Here is a 21,768-nt window from a genome sequence, read left to right as displayed (position 1 = left end):
TAATTCTTGTGGCTAATGTTTTCAGAACTTATTGAATAGGAGTGGTGTTAGTTGACATCCTTGTCTTGTTCCTGATTTTAGCATGAAGGCTTTCATTTTTTGGCCATTTAATGTAATGTTGGCTGTGGGATTTTCATGGATAGCCTATATCAAGTTGAGATAAACACCATCTATTCCAACTTTCTGCAGGGTTTTTATCATGAATTGGTGTTGAATTTTGTCAAATGCTTTTTCTGCATCTATTGAGATGATCATATGGTTTTCGTCCTTGACTCTGCTAATATAGTATATTACATTTATTGATTTGTGTAGATTGAACCATCCTTGCATCTCTGGGATAAATCCGATTTGGTCCGGGTGTATGATCCTATTGATGATCCTCTGTATTCTGTTTGCCAGTATCTTATTGAGGATTTTTGCATCTATATTCATTAGGAAAATTGGCCTGTAGTTTGCTTTTTTGGTTGGGTCGTTCCCTTGTTTTGGAATCAAAGTAACACTTGTTTCCAGGAATGAATTTGAAAGTATTGCTTCCCTTCCAATTTCATTGAAAAGTTTAGAGTAGTGGCAGTAGTTCTTCTCTAAATGACTTGTAGAATTCAGCAGTGAAGCCATCAGGACCTGGGGTTTTCTTCATTGGTAAACTTTTAATTACAATTTCAATTTCACTGATTGTAATTGGGGGGTTTAGAATATTTTTATCTGCTTCATTCAACTTTGGTAATTCATAAGTATGAAGAAATCTGTCCATTTCTTCTTTGTTTTCCTTTTTCTTAAAGTATAGGTTCTTGAAGTAGGTATTGATGATTCTCTGGATTTCTGCTGGATCTGTTGTGACTTCACCTTTTTCATTCCTAATTCTGTGGATCTGAGCCTTTTCTTTCCCTTTTTCACAAGGGTGGCTGAGTTTATCAATTTCATTTATTCTTTTGAAAAACCAACTCTTTGATTCATTGATTTTTTTTTTTTTGTATCGTTCTCTTAGCCTCCATTGCCTTGATTTCTGCTCTGATAATTTCCTCCTATATGTACTGTGAGTTTTTCTTGCTCTTCTTTTTCTGGGAGCTTAAGATTCATCATTAGGCTGTTTATTTGACCTTTCTCTATTTCCCTGGTGTGGGCATACCCTGCTATGAATTTTCTACATAGAACAGCTTTCATTGTGTCCCATAGACTTTTGTTTGTTGAATTGGCATTATCATTTATTTGTAAAAGCTGATTAATTTATTTTATTTCCTCTGTGACCCATTGACTGTTCAGGAGAATGTTGTTCAGTGTCTATGTGTTTGTGAATTTTTTGCGGTTTCTTATGCTATTGATATGTAGCTTAATTTCACTATGGTATGATGATATACATGGAATACCTTCAATTCCTTTGCATTTATTTAAACATGTTGTACGAACTAGTATGTGGTATATTTTGGAGAATGACCCATGTGCAGCCAAAAACAATGTATATTCTGATTTTGTGCAGTGGGACACTCTGCAGATGTCTATTAAGTCCATTTATTCAAAAGCTTAGTTCAGGGGCCGGGGATTTATCTCAGCAGTTTGGTGGCCTGCCTTGCAAGTGCAAGGACCCGAGTTCAATCCCCGGTACCAAAAAAAAATAAATAAATAAAATAAATAAATAAATAAATGAAAAGCTTAGTTCAGTTCGAGCATTTCATTGTTGATTTTTTGTCTACATGATCTGTCTATTTGTGATAGTGGGGTATTTAGCCCCCCCAATTGTATTAATGCTTATTTGGATTTTCATGTCCTTTAATATTTGTTTTATATAGTTGGGGGCATTAATATTTGATGCATATATATTTATGATTGTCATTTCTTCCTCTTGGATTGTTCCCTTTACAAGGATATAGTGGCCTTCTTTGTTTCTGTTAATTAGTTTTGGTTTGAAATTTACTTTGTCTGCCAATAAGATAGCTACCCCTGCTTCTTTCTGGGCTCCTGTCTCATGGAGAACTATTTTCCATCTTTTAACTTTCAGTGTATGAGTTTTTTTGAACTAGGTATGTTTCTTTTATATAACCATAGTGTTGGATTTTGCTTCTTAATCCATTCAGCCACTCTATTTGTTTTGATTGGTGGCTGCAGGCCATTAACATTGATAGTTATTACTGATATGTATTGACTTATCATTGTCATGTTTGTGTCCTCTTGTTGGCTCTTTTTAATGTTTCCCCCTCTCCCTTTAGTTTCTTGCCTTGCCTAATTGATTTGCTCTTTTGGGCCTCATGGTGTTGTCTTTGTCTTTTTGCAGGATATTGTTTAGAATTGTTTAGAGTGCTGGTTTGGTATTCATGAAGTTTCTCAGGTGTTCTTTGTCATGGAAGTATCTTATTTCCCCATCCATTTTATATTTTTCCCCCATTGATTTTAAAAGAGAGTTTTTCAGTATGTATCAGTCCAGGTTGGAGGTTCTTGTCATTTAGGGCTTGAAATACCTCACTCCAGGCTCTTGATGTGAGGATTTGTGTTGAAAAGTCTGCTGTCATTCTGATGGGCTTTCCTTTGCATGCGATTTGTTTCTTTTCTCTAACTGCTTGCAGTATTTTTTTTTTTTTCTGTTGGGTTTCCCTGATCTTGACTATTATATGTGTAGGTGTAGAATTTTTTGATCATGGCTAGTTGGAATCCTATATGCCTCACTTATCTGTATGTCAAATTCTTCCCCTGTATTTGGGAAGTTTTCTGTCATTAATTCTGTGAACAGTTTTTTAAAGTTATTTGTACTTTCTCCTGCTACTTCATGGATTACTATCAGCCATATTATTCTTCTTTGCATTATCTAGGAGTTGTTGGATTGATTTCTCATGACCTCTTACCGTTTCGAATAGATCTCTCTTGTCATGGTCACTGATTGCAATCCTACCTTCTGTATCTGAAACTCTATCTTCACATTCATTCATTCTACTGCAATTGCTTTTATATAGTTTTCAATCTCCTGGATATCTGTTTGAATTTTTTTCATGGATTCCATTTCATTCCTATGTTGGGCATTCATGGTTTCCATTTCTTTCCTATGCTGGGCATTCATGGCTACTATCATGGTCCTGAGCTCATCAAGTTTATTTTTTCTGTTTCTGTTCTAGAGTCTCTAATCATGTATTTCATTGTGCTCACCATGTCTGTAGTTATCTGGGAAATCATTTCTGTTTTTTAATTTTTTTAGAGTCTGATTGATCTGTTTTGTTACTTCCGGTGCTATGAGTTCAGGGTGCCTTGGTGGTTGATTGTTAGAGTTTTCCACACCGTTTTCTCTAGAATTTGCTGTTGGTGAACAGGAAGCCTGTATTTGTGCCTTGCTTAAGTGTTTTCTCATTTTTATTTTTTTTGTTGATGTTATCCTTCATTTAATTCCTGGGTTACTACTTTGATCTTCTTGATATAGCTGATCTTTAGGTTTTGGGTGTCTAATGACTTAGAGACACCCTTATTTTCATAATATCAGGAAGAACAACTGATGAAGTTAATCACAAACCTTTAGCCCAATTGATACAATCAGTAACACAATCTCAACAAGCACAGCTTAGAAATTGACAATTTGTGGTAGTTATTAATCTATTACCTTTAACTATGTGGATTAAATCAAAATCAAGGACCAGCCCCAAATGTGTTTATAGTGAATAAACTCTTCAATATAGCAACTTTACCTTTTAGAATGGGGACTTAGAGGGAGTTGAGAGGAGAGGAATAGATAGGTAAAAGAATAGGAGAAGGTTTTAAGTGAAGCCAGACGACAGTATGATTACACAAACTCTAGGAAATTGTTGAAGACATTTGGGAAAGACACAGTGTGAAAACAAAGATAGGAGTAGAACAATTTAACAGTAATAGGGAAGCTATAAGTTGTACTCACTTTCCTTTGATATTAATGACAATCGAGCGAAGGAAAAAGAGAGAAGAAAAGGAAAGAAGAAATCTGAATTAGGGCAGGAACAGGAACAAAAGGGAGATGAAGAATAATGTGGGGGAGCAAGAGACTGAGTAGGAAAAAGAAGAAAGAATAAAGGAAGAATTTGAAGATTGGGAAAAAATAAAATTTTAAAAATTAAAATTGAAAATAAGAGGAAAAGAAAAAAAATTTTGAATAACGAAGAGCCTCTTTGAGGGTATATCTCTGCTGTCATGATAGACAATGTGCAACATTGTGCAGATCTAAGTCAATTAGTCTCAGCTAGCCAACGGCAGACCCCTGAGATTCAGGGTGAATTATGACTGCACGGCCCAAGTTGATCTCCCTGACCTCCTGAAGCCTTGAACTCTGTAAGATTCTACTGCAGGTTCCAGCTGCCCTTTCCCTGAATATAGTCCAGGTTCTGCTGGAAGGTGGTGATCCCTTCAACTTACTGACTACAGAGGCCTGGTTTGCCTTAATTGCAGTTCTACCTTCTGGAGCTCAGTACAGTGGCCTTAATGACCACCTGTGCCTCTGCAGAGTGGATCCAAGTACTGGCACAATCAGAAGGCCTGAAAGCATGGGGGGAATGATGCTGCAGAGGTACCTGCATGGCTGGGCAGTCCTCACTGGTCTGCTCCAATGGAGGCCTGGGATGCTGGAGGTAAGGGAGTAGCAAACTTGCTGCATGGCTGGGCAGTCCTCACCAGTATAGTACTATGTTTTCTTTATGATACTCATTTTTAAACTTCAGTAATGCTATTCAAGTGGTCCACATGCCAGTGCTGGCCCAGGAACAGTCTGTTTCTGGTCTCCTGATGCTGGTCCCAACACCAAACAGATCCCTTTTCTTTTCTTTCTTTCTTTCTTTCTTTCTTTCTTTCTTTCTTTCTTTCTTTCTTTCTTATTTTTTTTTTTAGACCAGGTCTCACTGTGTAGTCCAGGTTATTCTTGAATGCGCTGTGTGGCCCAGGCTGACCTGGAACTGGAAATCCTGTTGCCTAAGCCTCCTGAGAGCTAGGAATACAGGAGTGTACCACCAAACCTGGCTGATCTAAGGTTCTTTTTACTCTTAAAGTTAGGATGTTTCTGTTAGGTACTGTGGCACATATGTGTACTCCCAACTACTTGAGAGGCTAAGGCACGAGGCTGGGCAACTTAGTAAGACTCTGTGTCAAAATAAAAAGGGATGCAGTGGTAGGTATTTCACTGCATTATGGTTCAATTCCCAGTACAGAATGTGTGGGGATGTTAAATGCTTTGTTATACCAACATTATACCAACAACCATTTATAGATGGTAAAGAGAAAGTTAGCCCCTAGAGATAAAAAATTGTAAAAGAAATACAAGTTTTTATACTTTTACATCTAAGGTTTAAAAAAAATTTGTAGATGTTTTCAGGCAGTTTGAACATAATTAGTACTGATGCAGTATAAAAATATCTTCCGCATATTTTTTAAAACAAAGTTGGTTGATTACACAATCCCCATCATCTTTTCTACCTGTTAGCTTGCTTAACAAATCATCATAAGTAGAAAAAAATTTCAGGTATACTGTGTCCTACTCACAATTATTACAAGTAATTTTTAGTGAGGAAATTGTTACTGTCAGTGGCGGTAACAAGTTGTTGAGTCAGACCCATCCCCAACAAAGCAACTAAGAAATCAGGTAAAGACAGAGAAGGACATGTTTTTGGATTAGAAGACTTGGATAATGTCATATCTACCCAAGTTGATTGATAGTTTCAATGAAATCCCAACCAAAATTCTAGAAGTCTCTCTTTAGTAGCAATGTGAGGAGATTGAAGTAGGAGGATTACCGAGTGAATTTGAGGCTAACCCGGGCTATTTAGTGAGTTCAATGCCAGCCTGAACTACATAGTGAGACCCTGTCTCAAATGCAAAACAAGAAGAGGATGGAAAACTGATCCTAAAATATATGTAAAATTCAAAGGACCTAGAAGAGTCAATAAATTTTAAGAGAAAGAACACAGGTTGAAGACTTTAAGTGATATAAGCATTCAAAATGATTTGCTGTTGGTGTATAAGATCAGCAGAACAGAACAGAACAGAATCCAGATACGGGCCTACACATTTATTCATATGGGGAAAGTGAATCTTGAGTCTTACATCACACCATATACAAAAACTAGAATAGATCACAGATATAAACATGAGCCAATCTAAAACTGCTAGAAAAAAACATAAGAAAAAATTGTGATGATTTGTAGATAAAGACTTCTTAGATAAGATATGCACAGGAAAATGAATTTCCCAACCTTGCCTTAATTTAAAATGGAGGCTTATGAAGGAGTTTAGACTATTGTAACAAGTACATTGTAATATTTCCAAATGGATGCTATTGTTATCTCTGCAATGAGAAGGTGTGTTTACAGAGTATCTCATTTGTAGCACTCAGGCATCCCGTTGAAGGTCTTTATCTAGATACTCATTCCTGTCTGTAGCAAAAACAAAGCAGAGAGACACTTTCTGATCATGGAAACTCAATGTCCTTACTCATGATCTGTGTGGCTCAGGATTGCCTGGTCTTCAGAATCTTCAGCAGAAGTCATGCTCAGTTCATATACAGGACTTGACTATTTCCTTTACCAAAAATCATCTCAAACCTAACCCATCTTGTCCACTCCCACCTACTTATGATACTGTAAAATTTCTACTACTCACTGAAAAAGTCAGACTTTATGTCTTTTATATGCTGTTTCTTTTTACTTTCAAATTTCTTCCTTCCCCACTTCTTCACCTGATTTATCTATCATTCTTGTTTCAACTGCCTACACCCCTCAAAGTAAGTATCTTGCTTGTGCTCTCTGCACATGCCTCTGCTGGTATTGACCAAGTACATAGTTGTTATCTACTCACCTGTCTGTCTACCACTAGACTGTTTATCTTTGGACATCTTTTTCCTCCATTTTACTCACCATCCCCGGACTATAAAACACATACACACACACACACACACACACACATTTAGTGTGATGCAGAGTCAGAGCTTAGTCAAAGCCCAATAAATGAAACGAGTTCCACTTTTATTGGAGAAACAGATCAAGTAAGAAATAAAAGCATGAATAAGTCAGCAGCTTTAAAATGGCAACTCAGCTGAAACATGAAAAGCATTTATTTTCATCGGAAAGTTCTAATCTTTAGATATAAGCAAGAAAATCAGCTATTACAACGAGAAAATAGATGAAGAGTGTGTAACATACCCAGCTTGTTTCTAAGTGTGGTGCACTGGAGCATGGCACCACATTGTGGAGTTACTAATTGTCTCTGAGAGCTCAAGCTCTGGCTTCTGAGCCAGAGGGAAAGCCACAAAATAATAATAGCACCACCAGCTACCATTTAGGGGCATGCATTAGTGAACTTTCTGTCACTGTGACAAAAATACCTGAGAAAAACAATTTACAAGGAGGTAAGGTTTATTTTAGCTCATGGTTTCCGAGAGTTGAGTCCATGGTTATCGGGATCCACCGAGTGTGGGCTCTGAGCATCATGGCAGGAAGCACACAAAGAAGCAGAGTGACCAGGAATGGAGGACAGGAACAAAACAGCCTCCAGGACATACTTCAGTGACCTACTTCCTCCAACTGGGCCTCAGCTTCAGTTTCCACTACCTCCCAATAATCCATTAAGCCAGGAATTCATCTGCTGATGGGGTTAGAGTCCTCGTGATGCAGTCATCTCCGTAAAGCCCCCTTTTGAATATTGCTGTGTTGTGCACCAAGCCTCCAATACATAGCTTTTGAGGGACATTTCAGATCCAAGCCATTACAGGGCACGTCTTACTTACTTTTTTTTTTTTTTTTTTTTTTTTTTTAAAACATGGTTCCAGTACATGCAGTTTACATGCATGTTGGGGAATGGGTACATGTACATAACAACACAGCTTATTCCTCTTCTTACTCCTCTGATTCCTCTTTTCATTTTTATTGATATTATTAACCTTAGTTCATGTTTATGGCACATAATATTTATATGCACTAAGGTTATTAGGTTCCTGTACATGGCATATCAGTTACTTTCTACATTGCTGGGACAGAGTACTCAACAACCACAACTGAGGGAAGGAGAGGTTTATTTTTGCTCACAGTTTTAGAGGTTTCAGTCAATAGTCAGCTGGCTCCAAGGCAGGGCAGTATGGTAGAGCGGCATGGCAGAGTCAAAGCAGCTCATGGCATGGCAGCAGCAGGAAGCAGAGAGCAATCCAAGGAGGACAGAGGGCGGCCATGCTCTCAGTGACCAATCTTCAACCAGGCTTCACCTCCCAACATCACGTTTAGCTATAAACTCATCAGTGGAATAATCCATTGATGAGTATCTTGCTCCCATAATCGAATCACATCCCTATGGCCCCGTCTATGAAAGCATGTGGTTTGGGGGGACAGCTTCATAGAAGTCATCACAGATATTTGGGTACATTCTCCTTGCAGGTGAAATACATTCATGCTTCCCCAAAAGACACTACCCCAGTCCCATCCAGTTGAAGCATCGGGACAATGTCCAGTTTAGGTCTAAATTAGGGAACAGTTCAAACACATTTCTATACAAACCCTGGGCTGTGGCTCCTCTTGATCTTGAGATTTCAAACAAAGAAGACCAATTTTCTGTTCTTCACTCCCCTCACACTCCATATTAGTGTAGAAAAATAAAGATTAGATAACTCATTTTACGCTGCCCTTCTGAATGGAGTGAGTAGGAGATACCCAGCAGCCGCTGGTTTTCATGACTTCTAAAATGCTGAAGCAATTCTGAAATCCCTCTGGCTTTGCTGTCTTGGGGCCCTGATTCTCCCTGGGAAGGCCTGCCCATTCCATTGTTCACTTTCCCCTCTTGGCACCACTCTTTGGCAGTCTGTCTTTTTCCAGTACCCCCCTTGACCTCATCTGTTAAAAATTACAAGAGGCCATTGTTTTGGAGTAAACTTCTGCACTAGGCCTCAACAGACCAGGCTGACAACTGAAATGGAGTCACTTGCATAAAAGTTTTAGGTCACAAGTCTAAACTAAGTAGTTTATCTGACTTTCTGAGAAATCAAGATTAAAAAGGTAACAGCCAAATTTCTCCACAGGCCATTGTCAATTGGCATGGTAGTGAAGTTTCCTCTGCCTTATTCTTTATGCAAAAGAAGTAACTTGATGTTAACCTATCAGTTATTTTTCTATTGTTTTGTGTTCCTGTCCCTGCCTTTCAAGGAAAGCAACTTTGAAATGACCAGTTCACTTTTTGTTCGTTTCTGTGTTCTTCAGCTTTTTCTGTCTATAAACCCAATTTCCTTTACTCAGACCACTGGAACATTTGTTCTATTTTATTCCATCCTAGTTCGCCCAAGATCCTGAGTTTGATTCCCAGTGGCAGAAAAAACTCATTATGGAAAATAAAGTCAAAACTAAACAGTTCTCATTTTGTACTTTGATACGTCCAATGTGTACACTGGAGAATGTGCCTTCCTTAGTTGCTGAGCGGCTTTGACTATCTTCTGGCTGAGGAAAATGAGAGCTCCACAGTTCTTTTTTACTTGTCTTGAACCATTTCCCAGCCATTTGAGGTTCAGGCTTATGGTTTTCTTGGCAATACAGCTGTTTTCAAAAGTAAACAGGTTTCTTCCTCCACCTCAGGGCCTCACATATCAAGTAAGCCCTTACCACTGAGCCACATCCCCAGCCCTTTTTAAATTTTATTTTGAACCACTGTCTCTCTAAGTTAACCATGTGCCTGTAGGGAAGCCCTCAGTTCTATTCTCGGCATACTCCTTCTCTTTGTTGAATGCTTTTGTGGTTTGGCTTCTATGTCTTAATTAACTTAATGGATAGTACTTTAAATGAGTCTAGTTTAGTCTATGAGCCACACCTTTTATCTTTTTCCCTGAACTATTCTTATTGAAAGACTGAATTGAGAAAGACAACCTTATGTGTATCTTGAGACAGCTGGCTTAATCTTGAGACAGCTGGCTTAATCTTTTTGGAGTGTTAACATGTGTTTGTCATTCTTTGAATTTGAGAATGAAAGCCTAAAAGCTAAGTGTTGGCCTGGGATGAAGCTCAACACAAAGGCTCTGGGTTCAACCCTCAGTCCTGAAGAAAATTAAAAAAGCTAAGTGTTAAGTGCTAGTTTGCTAGTTGGCCTTTTTAATTGAAAAATTTTCTCAGGTTTTTTTTTAATCTGTTGGTAAAGAGACACAGGCACTTCTTTCTATCCTCAAGCCTGACTTTATGGACTCTGCTCTCTTTGTGTTTTGTTTTTAAACCAGTCATTTATTTTCTGAGCTCATGCTTTATCACGTTTTAAAATACAACCAATAAGCCAATAATAGCCAGCAGATGCTCTGACTTTTGACTTTCAAACTTTATCACTACATCAGCTAATTCTTTAGGTATAGTATCTCCTTTCAAGTTACCAGAGACAACTGTTTTGCCAAATGTTTTGCCAGCCTACAAAATCTGCTACCTCATTCCTTGTTGCCTGGCCACATGTTTTGTTGTTAAAGTCAAGCATCAGTCAGGACAGGCCATGTGCTGATGCAGTAACAGATAATGTCCAAATCTCTGTGATTTAAAAGAACAGAAGTTTACTTATTTGTTTGTTCAAGGACACTAAAACAAATGTTGTATTTAACGGTTTTCTTTGGCTCTGTTATCATATCTAGTGTCAGCCAACACTTCAGTATAGAAAACAGAATAAATTTTCCAATGGGCCAATCACAGGAGGTTGGTTCTACCGACAGAAAGGCTGAAGAAGGCAGAAACAAAAACACAAAATGGATTGGTTATTTTGAAATTACTGTCCTTATAGAGGAGGGACAGGGACACAGAACAATAGAAAAATAACTGATAGGTTAACGTCAGATTACTTGTTTTTTGTGAGGAATAAAGAACTTTGCTAATCTATCAACTGAAGCTGATATATGTGGGGAATTTAGGCGTTACTTCTCTGATATTGATTTCTCAGAAGGCAGGCTGAGTTTAAGCATGGTATGAATGATTCTGTTTCAATTATTAGCTTGGTCTACTGGAGCCTCATATGGGGTCTTACTCCAAAACAATGGCTGCCAGTAATTTTCATTTAACACTTGTTTGTAGAAGTTTTCTTATGAATTTGAACCTGGTCTTCTGTTGAACATTGTTGGTTAATACTCCAGATTCCTTCTTTTTTTTTTTTTTTTTTTTTAAATGACATGTGGTTTAGAAAGGAGGAGTAAGGAATGAATGCAAATATTCTGTATCTAGAACTAACATAGCTTCTGGCAAATAAGCATAAGCTCTTATCAGTAGTTTGGCTGTATATATCAAAGTATTGGATATCCCAGGACAATGGCAAGTGTGAGTCGTACTTGGCAGCTTCACAGGGTGTTCTTCCCCTTCTCTTCTTTTTCCATCTGCAGTTTCTATATGGGAAGCTTAGGGTTCGGCAGAGCTCGACATCAGGGAGATGAATAAAACTATGTAAAACATAACAGTGTTTTTCACAAAGATAAAAATGAATATAACATAAAGAAAACCCAGAGCCTCAGTCATGCCAGGCTAGCTATCTACCACTGAATCATATCATCAGCCCCCTTAAAAGCAATTTTTATTTTGCCATTTAAATTAATAAAATAATTCCAATCTATATTGCCTCCTACCTTAATACAGATTGCTGATATAACATTGAACTGTATTTTAAAAACTCTACACTTTTTTTCCTCACTGTTGAATTGCTAACAAAACTTTGAAATGGCTCAAAATTGAGCAATAGGGGAAACAGAAAGAAGAACCCAGGATTTAAAATAACTAATAATATGTGTGGCCTCCCCTGCAGTGTTTTTTGTTTGTTTGTTTGAAGTGAGACCTCTCCTCACTTACCTGTTCTTAGCAGGATGCAACCAAACAAAAAGTTGTTTATATGGGGGCTTTTCCTCCTAGGGTTCTGGTAACTGCTGCTGGGTAAACTCTTTCTTTTTCTTTCTTTCTTTCTTTTTTTTTGGTACAGAATGAGATTGCTTTCTGGGTTTTACGTAGCTTTTTCTGTCTATTTATACATATCTTCTATAGTATTTTCCATTGCTGAATTCCTTTTTATTTTTAATTTCTATGTGTACTAACAGTTCTAGGTGCAGAATTTTATTCTTTTCCTTCCGATCTCTAGCTTCTCTTCACTAACAAGAAAGTTAAAGTACAGAGAGGTGGAAGGAGTTCCAGGGAGCTGGTTCTGCTGGCTACTTCTGGAAGCAGTTGTTCTGAATCCTAATTCAGGGCTTTACCTCTGACACCAGGCTGCTCCCACACTATGAACCACGCTGACAATGAACTCTTTTGTTAGCTGAATTGACTAATAGGGATAAACTGTCTAGTTTTCTGTTACCTCCTGCTGGGAAAAGCAAGCTTCCAAACCTTCTTTGGGCTGTGTGGGATTTATTTTGTAAGCTTCTGAAAAGATAATGGGAAATGTGTTGACTTGGTCTTGTATTGGAATTTGTTACTTTTAATCTTTTGGGGCTTAGAATTTTATTTTTCCATAGTATTAGTGCTCACCAAGTATGGAGCAACTGGTTTGTATTGTGATCAAATTAACAGCAGGAAGGTTCAGGAGAGATAGTTTCCTCCCTCAACCCCCTTGAATAGAAAACTGGGTACTAGGTGTACCTCGAAAAAAGGCCTTTTGTAGGTACCCTTATATATCTGGCTATGTAATATGTACAGTTTGACAAGTGTAATATGTACAATCTGACAGGCTTACTGGATGTTCTTTAGGGCTAAAATAAAAGAAGCTGTGAAAGAAGCCATTTTTGCTCCTGAATCTTTAAACTCAGTTTTTCTCTCTCTCTCTCTTCCTCCCTTCCTACCCCCCCTACCCCCGCCATCCCTGCCTTTTTGAGACTAGGGAGTCTTGTTGTGTTGCCTAGGCTACTGTGGTGGAGTGATTTCCCACCTAGCTTCTCGAGAAGCTGGAACTACAGGTGTACACCACTGTACCTGGTTTAAACTCAATTTTAACATCATGATTTGGGTTTGGTTAATGAATTCTGCTGAGGGCAGTGAAGTGGGAAACCAGCATTTGGTGTCTCCTTTGGACTTGTTCTGCATTCACTGCACAGCATTTGACAACACAACATTAACTTTTCAGGATGATTTTTTTAAAGTTTTTATTTTATTTTATTTTTATTGAGTTTACTGGTACAATCTAGGTATACAATACAGTTACATTCATTACTGGGATCCTATACCTTCACATGACAGGTCTTGGTTCTCATTTTTTCCCCTTGTCCCTGCCCTCCCTTTACCCCCTCCCTCACTCCACATTTATAAACACTTTATTTCCATTTTTTCATTTTCTCGTATTTTTTTCTTTTCCCTTGTTCCCTTTCCCCTACCCTTCCCACTTTCCCTACACCTTTAGGCCTTTTCTTCCTATTTCATACTATTAATTATCCCATTATGATCTTTTCAGGATGCTTTTAAATAATGTCAACCTGTTCAGGTGCCTCAGCTCTATCTCTTTTTGGTACCAGGACATTGCGCTTGCGAGGCAGGCAGTGGCACCACTGAGCTAAATCCCCAGCCAGCCCTATCTCTTAATAGCAATGAAAGTAATTGTGATGGGTATTCACTTAGTATCAAATAAATATATGAAACAAATCAAGTATTTATATACCTAGAAGCAAGCCTTTATTTTTCAGACCTGGGCAGAAGCTGTGGTTATTTTTGGACCTGGCAGTTGCCATCGTTCCTCTTGTGCAGTGTTCCCACATCTGCAGACTTGGAACCATCAGGGAAGTTAGGCACAGGAACTTACACTGTCAAATTAAATCAACATATATGGGAAAGAAGACTAGAAATGAGTGTTAAAAGCTTTCCAGATGATGCGTAACTCACATTAGGATTGAGAACTTCTAAGCGTTTAGGAGAGAGAGTTTCTCTGCTTTATACAAAAGAAATAGATGTAACACAAGTTATTCTTAGATTTCTGCCTCCCTAGGGATAATCACGTCTGCTCAACATCTCTCAAAGTGCCCTTTCTCTTCTTTTCTCCTTAAATATTATTGACTCACATTTTACAAGTCAGCTCATAAGGCAAAACCTGAAAAGTGGAAAAGTGCACGTGAAGGGACCTTGTGGTTTAGAGACCAACTCTTGGTACACCCAGACCTCTCTTGGCACACCCAGCACAGCTAGTTTTTCCTCTGTGATTGGAACAGATTAGTTTCTTTGGCTACAAATCTGATTAAATAGCATGTGGGAGCTTTGATGTATATAAAAACATGCATATCTTTAATCGGAATAGCACTCAGCTTGGCAAGATACTGAAGCCTCAAGAAGCACAATTAAGAGTGGCTTAGGGAATTGCAGAGTTTCTCGTCTCACTCAATCCCAAAGCTGACTCATTCGTTGAGTTGAGCATGGGCAGTCATGGGCATCACTGGCTTTGTGAATTTCTGTGCCTTATAATAGAATTCAAAGAAGCTCAATATTAAATGCATTTTGTTATTGAATATTAAAAAACTGCACTCTTTTTTGCATGTATAGGATTCAGTAGCACTCTCTTTCTGTCCCGCAGCATTCCCATGGTTCGGCATGGATATTGGTGGAACTCTGGTTAAGTTGGTCTACTTTGAACCAAAGGATATTACAACCGAAGAGGAACAAGAGGAAGTGGAGAACCTGAAGAGCATCCGGAAATATTTGACTTCGAACACGGCTTATGGGAAATCTGGGATCCGAGACGTCCACCTGGAGCTTAAAAACCTGACCATGTGTGGGCGCAAAGGGAATCTGCACTTCATCCGCTTCCCCAGCTGTGCCATGCATACATTCATTCAGATGGGCAGCGAGAAGAACTTCTCCAGCCTGCACACCACCCTCTGTGCCACGGGAGGTGGGGCTTTCAAGTTTGAAGAGGACTTCAGAATGGTAGGTCAGGCTTGTCTCTGTTAAAACCTTCTCACATGTCCATAATCATGATATTGCATGCTTGTAAACAAGTCTACTAGCCTTGGGACTTGGACAGATTTACTTTAGCTCTGTATCTCTGTTTCCTCATCTGTAGCTCCTACCTCATAGGGTTCGTCGAAGAAGGCTTAAATGAAACAGATGCAGGGACTTACACCTTTAATTTTAGCTGCTTTGTAGGCTGAGACAGGAAGATCGTATGTTCGAGGCTGGCCTGGGCAACTTAGACTCCACCTTTAAAAAGTTAGGAAAGGAAAGGAAAAAAAAAAAAAACCAACCAAGAAGAATTAAATGAGGTAATATTCGCTTGGTACTTAGTAAGTGTTCAATATAGACTAGTTAACATCATCTTCATTTCTTTTGCAGTTAATGCTGTGTGCTGTACTAAAGACAAATGATATAAATCCTGTTCTAAAGTATATGTTTCAATTAGAGTTTCCCACAGACTTTTACTACATAATCATGATGCTGGTTTCAAGTCTATATCTGTATCTATGTGTATATTTGTATCTGTCTTACTGAGGCCCACAGGAAGGCTTTCTGTAAATCCTACTGAAAATTATTACTTCTTTCTACCTATTTATTCTTGTGTCTTTTTTGTTATATTCAGAGGTTTTGCTCACACGTAAATATGAAATCTTCAGTACTGTCTGTAGGTAAATTTGTTTATTGGTGAATCCCATTTAGGGAGCATGATCTTTTGTAATAGGGATACTGCTGCATGCAGATGGGCAATATATGTCAATATGCACTGCTCATTTGGATTTAACAAATGCTGCTAAATGTAAGATGTAGATTAGTAAGGTAAAGTGCAAAGTCTCTCTTTATTTACCAATCTCTTAACATCTCTTTCAATTTTCCCATGTCTTGTAGTCAAGATAATAATCATTGTATTGCCTAATCTCTTCTCACAGACTAAAGTGAAAATAAAGTGAAGCAATAAATAGATGTAGATATATCTTGGAAAATAAAGGGAGCTACATTTTTAAAAAGATGATTGAACATACAAGAAGGAAAGACTAAAAGATTTTAGGATTGCTTTTATCATAAAGTTGAAAATATACTAAGGTAAGGATAAAATACATTTTTTCAGTGAATATAATCCCAGCTACTAGGGAATCTGAGGCAGGAGAATTGCAAATTCAAGTGTGGCCTGGGTAATTTAGTGAGATCTTGTCTCAAATAAGAAGTTAAAAAGATATGAGCTTGTAGCTTAGTGGCTGAATGCTTGCTTACCACACCCGAGACCCTGGGATCAATCTCCAGCACCACAAAAACAAACAAACAAACAAACAAACAAAACTTATATATTATTTTCTCTTTTTTTTCTTTTTTTGGTACCGAGGATTGAACTTGGGTCCTTGTGCTTGCCAGGCAGGCGGTGGAACCACTGAACTAAATCTCCGGCCCATATATTATTTTCTCGAAGCCTGTGGTATCACTGCATTTTGTGATAGAAATAGTGTAACTTAGTCTTGCTATAAAGTCTGTCATCAGTGGATAATGAATCAACACATGCTTCATAGTATTTAATATAGCTATAAATATGAATTTTATTTGTGTCATCAAACAGAACACCATTTACCTCATTGATTTTAGTAATTTCTATAGGACTCTGTCGATACAGAACCCCTAGACAAATATCCTAAGTAAGACTGATTATCTTCAGGTTTTGACTTTTTACTTCTGTGTCCCCTTTTTCCTACCCAGCAGTGGATTTTACTATTACCATTTATTTAAATAACCCATAGGATCTTTTTCACACCACAGTAGTTCAGTGACCAGTTTTGAAATGGAAAAGGTTAAAGGTCTATGGACATGAATAAACTTGAGTCCCTAAATGAAAAAGGGTTGAACCTGAATTCTAGTCCTATTTCTTCATTTACCTACGTGGTTACTTCGGGGAAGACATAGCCTTCCTGTGGGGCTTGTTTTGTCATTTGCAAAAGAGTGGATGTAGAGTGGAAAAAGGAGGGCGGATTTTTAGGACATTAGAATTGGAGATGAGCACATAGCGTGCTTATGTGACATGCGTCAAGACACTAAAGCTTACAGCATAATCAAGAGGTTCTACACTAGTGTAATGCCTCCTAAGTAAGATCTGGGTGTTCTGTGAGCTCACCAGTCACTCAAGGACACTGTGCCTGTCCGTTTCCCCTGGAGAGCCTGAAGTGAATAAGGTGACTTGGGAGATTTATGCAACCTCTGTCAGTGCCCCCATCCCCTGGGGTAATGTACACCCTGGGAGAAAGTTACTCAATAAGTGTTTATTGTGGGCAAGTGTTTCTCAAGGTTCTGAACTCAGAAATGTCATACTCTCCTTCACGCCGGCTCCTGGAGGCTGAGTAGATTGGAATAAGGAGCATGTCTGTATTATTTACTAAATAGTCTAGCCAGTTTAGGTGTTCCTCTATGAAAGAAAATTCCCTGGACTTCCCTTCTGTTTCTGCGCTCAGTCTTGGCTGACGTTTCTTCCCATATCCTGTGTGACAATACACTAAATAATGTGCTCATATGATTCCAAAGTATGTCAGGATGGGTAGATTTTACAGTCCTCTTTCCTAAGCATTTATTCTCTCACTTAACAAATAATTTATCATGCTTCTTCTCTGCACCAAGTACTGTTAAGAGCAAAAAAAAGCACCTGTACCCCCACCTTGAGCTTGTATTCTAGTAGAACAGATAGTCATAATCGAATGCATAAGTGAATGTAGGATCTATCAAATGATGGTAAGTGCTGTGAAGGGGAAAGTCAAATCAGGTTAAGTTGGATAGTGAGTTTGGGGAGGATCTTATGTGATGAAGTGACGTTGGCACAAAGATCAGAAGTAATAGAGCAAAACCTCGCAAGTCTGGGAAAGAGTATTTTAGACAGAAAGAGTGGTGAGTGGTAGGGAACTTAGGTGTCCAAAATACAAATTCTCCTTTTTTGGAGTAGAAAAGTGGATAGAATTGGAAAGGATCAGTATATACTGTTGTGTATTTTAATCAATTTAATAAACAATAAAGCAGTGTGTATACATAAAGTTTTGTTATTGTTATTTTATAAAACCACTATTTTTAGTGTAAAGAACTTGGCAGATAGAAAATTTTAAAAAGTTACCTGAGTAATTAGGGCTACACCAAAATATGTAAACAACATTTAGCAATTATTAGGTGTAAAGCATCCTTGTTATATGTTGTAAATGTATTAAATCCTTAAATAATGTTAACTATTCTTCATCCCATTTAGAATGTACAAGAAAGAGCTATAAACTGTAAAACAAGCATTAAATTAGATCTCTGTATAGATACTTTCATCTGGATAAAGTTGCATTTCAATTTTCTTCTTCCCTTTTGTATACTCCATTTCCCTCCCTCTCTCCCTTCCTTTCCTTTTTTTAAAACATTTTAAGATTACCATTCCAATTAAAGTTATGACTAGCAAAACTTAGTTTTCAAAATTAGTGATTTACTTAATCTAATTTTAAGTAGCCTGCAATATTGATCAGTCAATGAGGAAATCCATGATTTAGAAAACTGTCCCGCAGGTGGGGACCCCTGCATGGCCGTACACCAGGACACAGGACATTGTAGGTTTCTGATCATTCTGTGTTTATTCCCATTATTATTTTGTAAGTTTTGATTTAAAAAACTCAGCAGAATTTATTATTTACTAGTTTTAATATTTTCACCCACTACCATACTTCTTAATTTCAACAAGAATATTCTTTAGTATTCTAAACAACAAAAAATATTTATAGAACAAATAGTCATCCTTCCTGTCCAGGTAGCTGTTTATTCCAACTGATACTTGTGAGTTTTGTTCAGTTCAAAGCTAATTTTATTTAGAGATTAGAAAAGACTCTTAATCATGTCGTTGAATAATAGGATGATCTGTCTTAGTAACTGGCTCATAGCAGGGGGAAAAAATACCCAAGACCTACAGATTAAACGAGGAAAGGTTTTTGACTCACAGCTTTTAGAAGATTTCATCTGTAGTTTACTGGCTCCAAAGTAGGAAGGGCATGGTAAAAGGCTGTGGGGGAGGAAAGCAGCTCATATCATGGCAGCCAGGAAGCAGAGAGAGGGAAGGGAGAAGCCTTACTGCACATCATAGATGAATCCCCTGACAACTGTAGTGCCTTCATGACCCAATCACTTTCTAAAAGCCTAGCCTCTGGACACATGAGCCTTTGGGGGACAGTCTAGACCTAAATCATTCTACCTGTCCTTTGAATAAAAAGGATATAAAAACAGTCTTATTTGATTAATGTGAGATTTAGAACAGGGGAAAAATTTTTCTGAGTGTTTTCATCAACTTTAATAAGGACCTTATTCCAGATACTCTAAGAGAACAGCCCTAAAGTATTAGTAATGGTGGGGAAAAGATTAGCAGACGAGGGTAGGTTAACTGGGAATATTTGGAATCTAATTAGACCATTTAAGTGCATTTATTTATTAGGTTGGTTCTTATTATTAACCTAGGGACTGATTTGGGGTTTTTTGCATTAAATAAATATAAATTTTAATAAAACACTCACATAGTGTTATCAAAATGATATAATAATAACAGTTTTCAAATAGCCTGCATTCATAGCATTTCAATACTTTACAGTATTTATGACCATCTTTAGATTTTACAAACAAGCCAAACATCTCATGAAAATGAAATGAGACTAAGTTAAAAAAATAAGACATAGAAAAATGCACACAGAAGTTCATTATTTTAGTGTCCAAATGCAAATGTTTTCTACCAAAGTTAGCCACTAGCTTTTAGAAGTGAACTGTATATCACTGTGCTTCCATCAAGATGAAAAATTCATTCAGCTAAAGTTGCCCCCACAAGTATGGCTATAATCAACTTGACATTCCCACAGAAGCAAACTGCACACTGGCTTTCCATACTCAGAGGCAGGCCAGATACGGACATCTAGAGATCTGATATTTACAGTATGACACTCAGCTTCCTTCCTGTCTAACCTCTTTCTTCCCACCTACCCAAACTACTAGGGACTGATTTGTGATATTGTAGGTACTATGGTTTGGTATCTTTCATTCCCTTCTGGCTTGATACTTGACCAGTCATACATGGTGCCTTTCATTGGCTAGGGGAAGTAAAGCCATTTATGAATTATTTTTTAAAAAAATATATTTAACACTCACTAAACTTACTTAAAATTCAGCTCTCTCAGGTTTCTGTTACAACTCTTTTTGAAAAGAAATGAAACTTGCATATAATTTGTATTTCAGAATGAAACAGTTTTTGTACACATTGTTATTGGTTTAGTAACATACTCTATTCTGGCCCTGAATTTGATTGGTGGTGCCAGTGTCCCCAAAACTACCATGGAAATGCACCTGGGCATAGGTGCATACACCAGCCGTATTTCCAGATATTTGGAAGCTGAGGAAAAAGGATCATAAGTTTGAGGCCAGCCTGGACAGCTTAGACACTAGCTCAAAATAAAAATAAAAATAAAAAGGACTAGGTATATAGCCCAGAATTAAAGTGCTTGCCTAGTATTTGTGCAGCCCTTGGTTCCAACAACAAACAAAAGCAAAAACAAAAAGCACTGTAAGAAGTATAATGTATCATACAGATTTGTGTTTTACTCATTTCTGAAATAGTTTGGTGACTAATTTCTTAACTATAATTCAGACATATCACTTGGAGTAGGTCCATAAAATCCTTCCAGAGAGTAGGTATGAAACTTCTTGGAAGGTCTTACCAGATTTATTAATTTGTTCATTTAGCTATTTAGTTATTTTAAAAATTTTTTTGGTGTATTTAATTATTTTTAACTTACTGAACTAAGGCATATAAGGAGACCCTCTTCTAAATGTATCCTGAGCATGTCTTTATTTAGGATCCACTTTTTTCTTATGTTGGTATATAGAGAATCCATAATCAACTTCTAAAAATTAGTATTTATATTGGAAATGGTGTTCCAAACACATTTCAACTTAAGATAAAAGACCTCAGTTATTTTACGTCTCACATACATAGTAATTATAACTCATGTATGTAGTACTATACAGTTTCCAAAGCATTTTCACACAACCATCTCATTTAATTCTTGAAATCATTCCTGTCAGATAGGGCAGGTGCTATTAGGCAGAATATATAGATTTATTAAACACTTATTGGGGTGTGGTGATGGATTCATTTTCTTATCAATGCCAAATATTGTGCTCCTCCTTCTATGTCAGTGGTTCTCAAAGTGTGCTCATGGCACCAGCTGCATCAGCTTTATCTAGGATATTGCTAGAAATGTAATTAGAAATTCTCTAGGGACAGAGCCCAGCAATCTATGTTTAACAAATTCTCCAAGTGATTCTGGTATATCTAAAGTTTGAAAACTTCACTCTACCCATTCTTGCTTGGGTGACTTTGGTACTAGGCAAGAGAATATTGATTTTTATAGCTCTAATTATTTTTATTGTCTCTTTTACTTGCTATTCTATCCTTGGGATCCTGAGTGGGTCACTTGGTCTGCTGGTCCCTACTATGATATTTATCTGCAAAATGGATAAATATAGTATCTTTTTTGTCAAGATGGTACAGATAGTATCTACAGTTTTTGATTAGCTTCCATTTTTTACATATAATTTGAGTCCTATGGCAAGGTAGGTTTGTTGGTTTTAAATTTATGAAGTGGGTTAGACATAACTTAGTAATTTAGGATTCATAGAACTTATACTCTCCAAAAATTCTCCCCAAGGTCACAAATCCATACCTCACCTAGACATACCCCAAAGTGTACTTTACCAATCTCCTAAACAGCTTTCAAATGTATCAAGTTGACAATCAAGATTAATCATCAAAAAGGGCCAGGGATTTAGCTCAGTGGTTCCACCACCTGCCTCGCAAGCACAAGGTCCCAAGTTTGATCCCTGATACAAAAAAAAAAAAAAAAAAAAAAAAAAAAAAAAAAAAAAAAAA

The 21,768-nt window shown here is 37.5% G+C and overlaps 1 protein-coding gene across 2 annotated transcripts in view; it reads left to right on the top strand.

Annotated features, from left to right (window-relative positions):
• The window catches only part of Pank1 (pantothenate kinase 1), a 60,372-nt gene that overhangs the window by 17,605 nt on the left and 20,999 nt on the right, over positions 1-21,768 (top strand). For both annotated transcript variants that reach the window (XM_010632121.2, XM_010632120.2), the window contains one exon: positions 14,452-14,804. In XM_010632121.2, the coding sequence (XP_010630423.1) occupies positions 14,452-14,804 (353 nt within the window). The remainder of the gene's footprint in view (positions 1-14,451; positions 14,805-21,768) is intronic.

Source organism: Fukomys damarensis, unplaced genomic scaffold (genome assembly GCF_012274545.1).
Source record: "Fukomys damarensis isolate Sample0158 unplaced genomic scaffold, DMR_v1.0_HiC HiC_scaffold_20, whole genome shotgun sequence".
NCBI classification, from domain to species: domain Eukaryota; kingdom Metazoa; phylum Chordata; class Mammalia; order Rodentia; family Bathyergidae; genus Fukomys; species Fukomys damarensis.
This window is presented reverse-complemented; position numbering and strand designations above follow the sequence as displayed.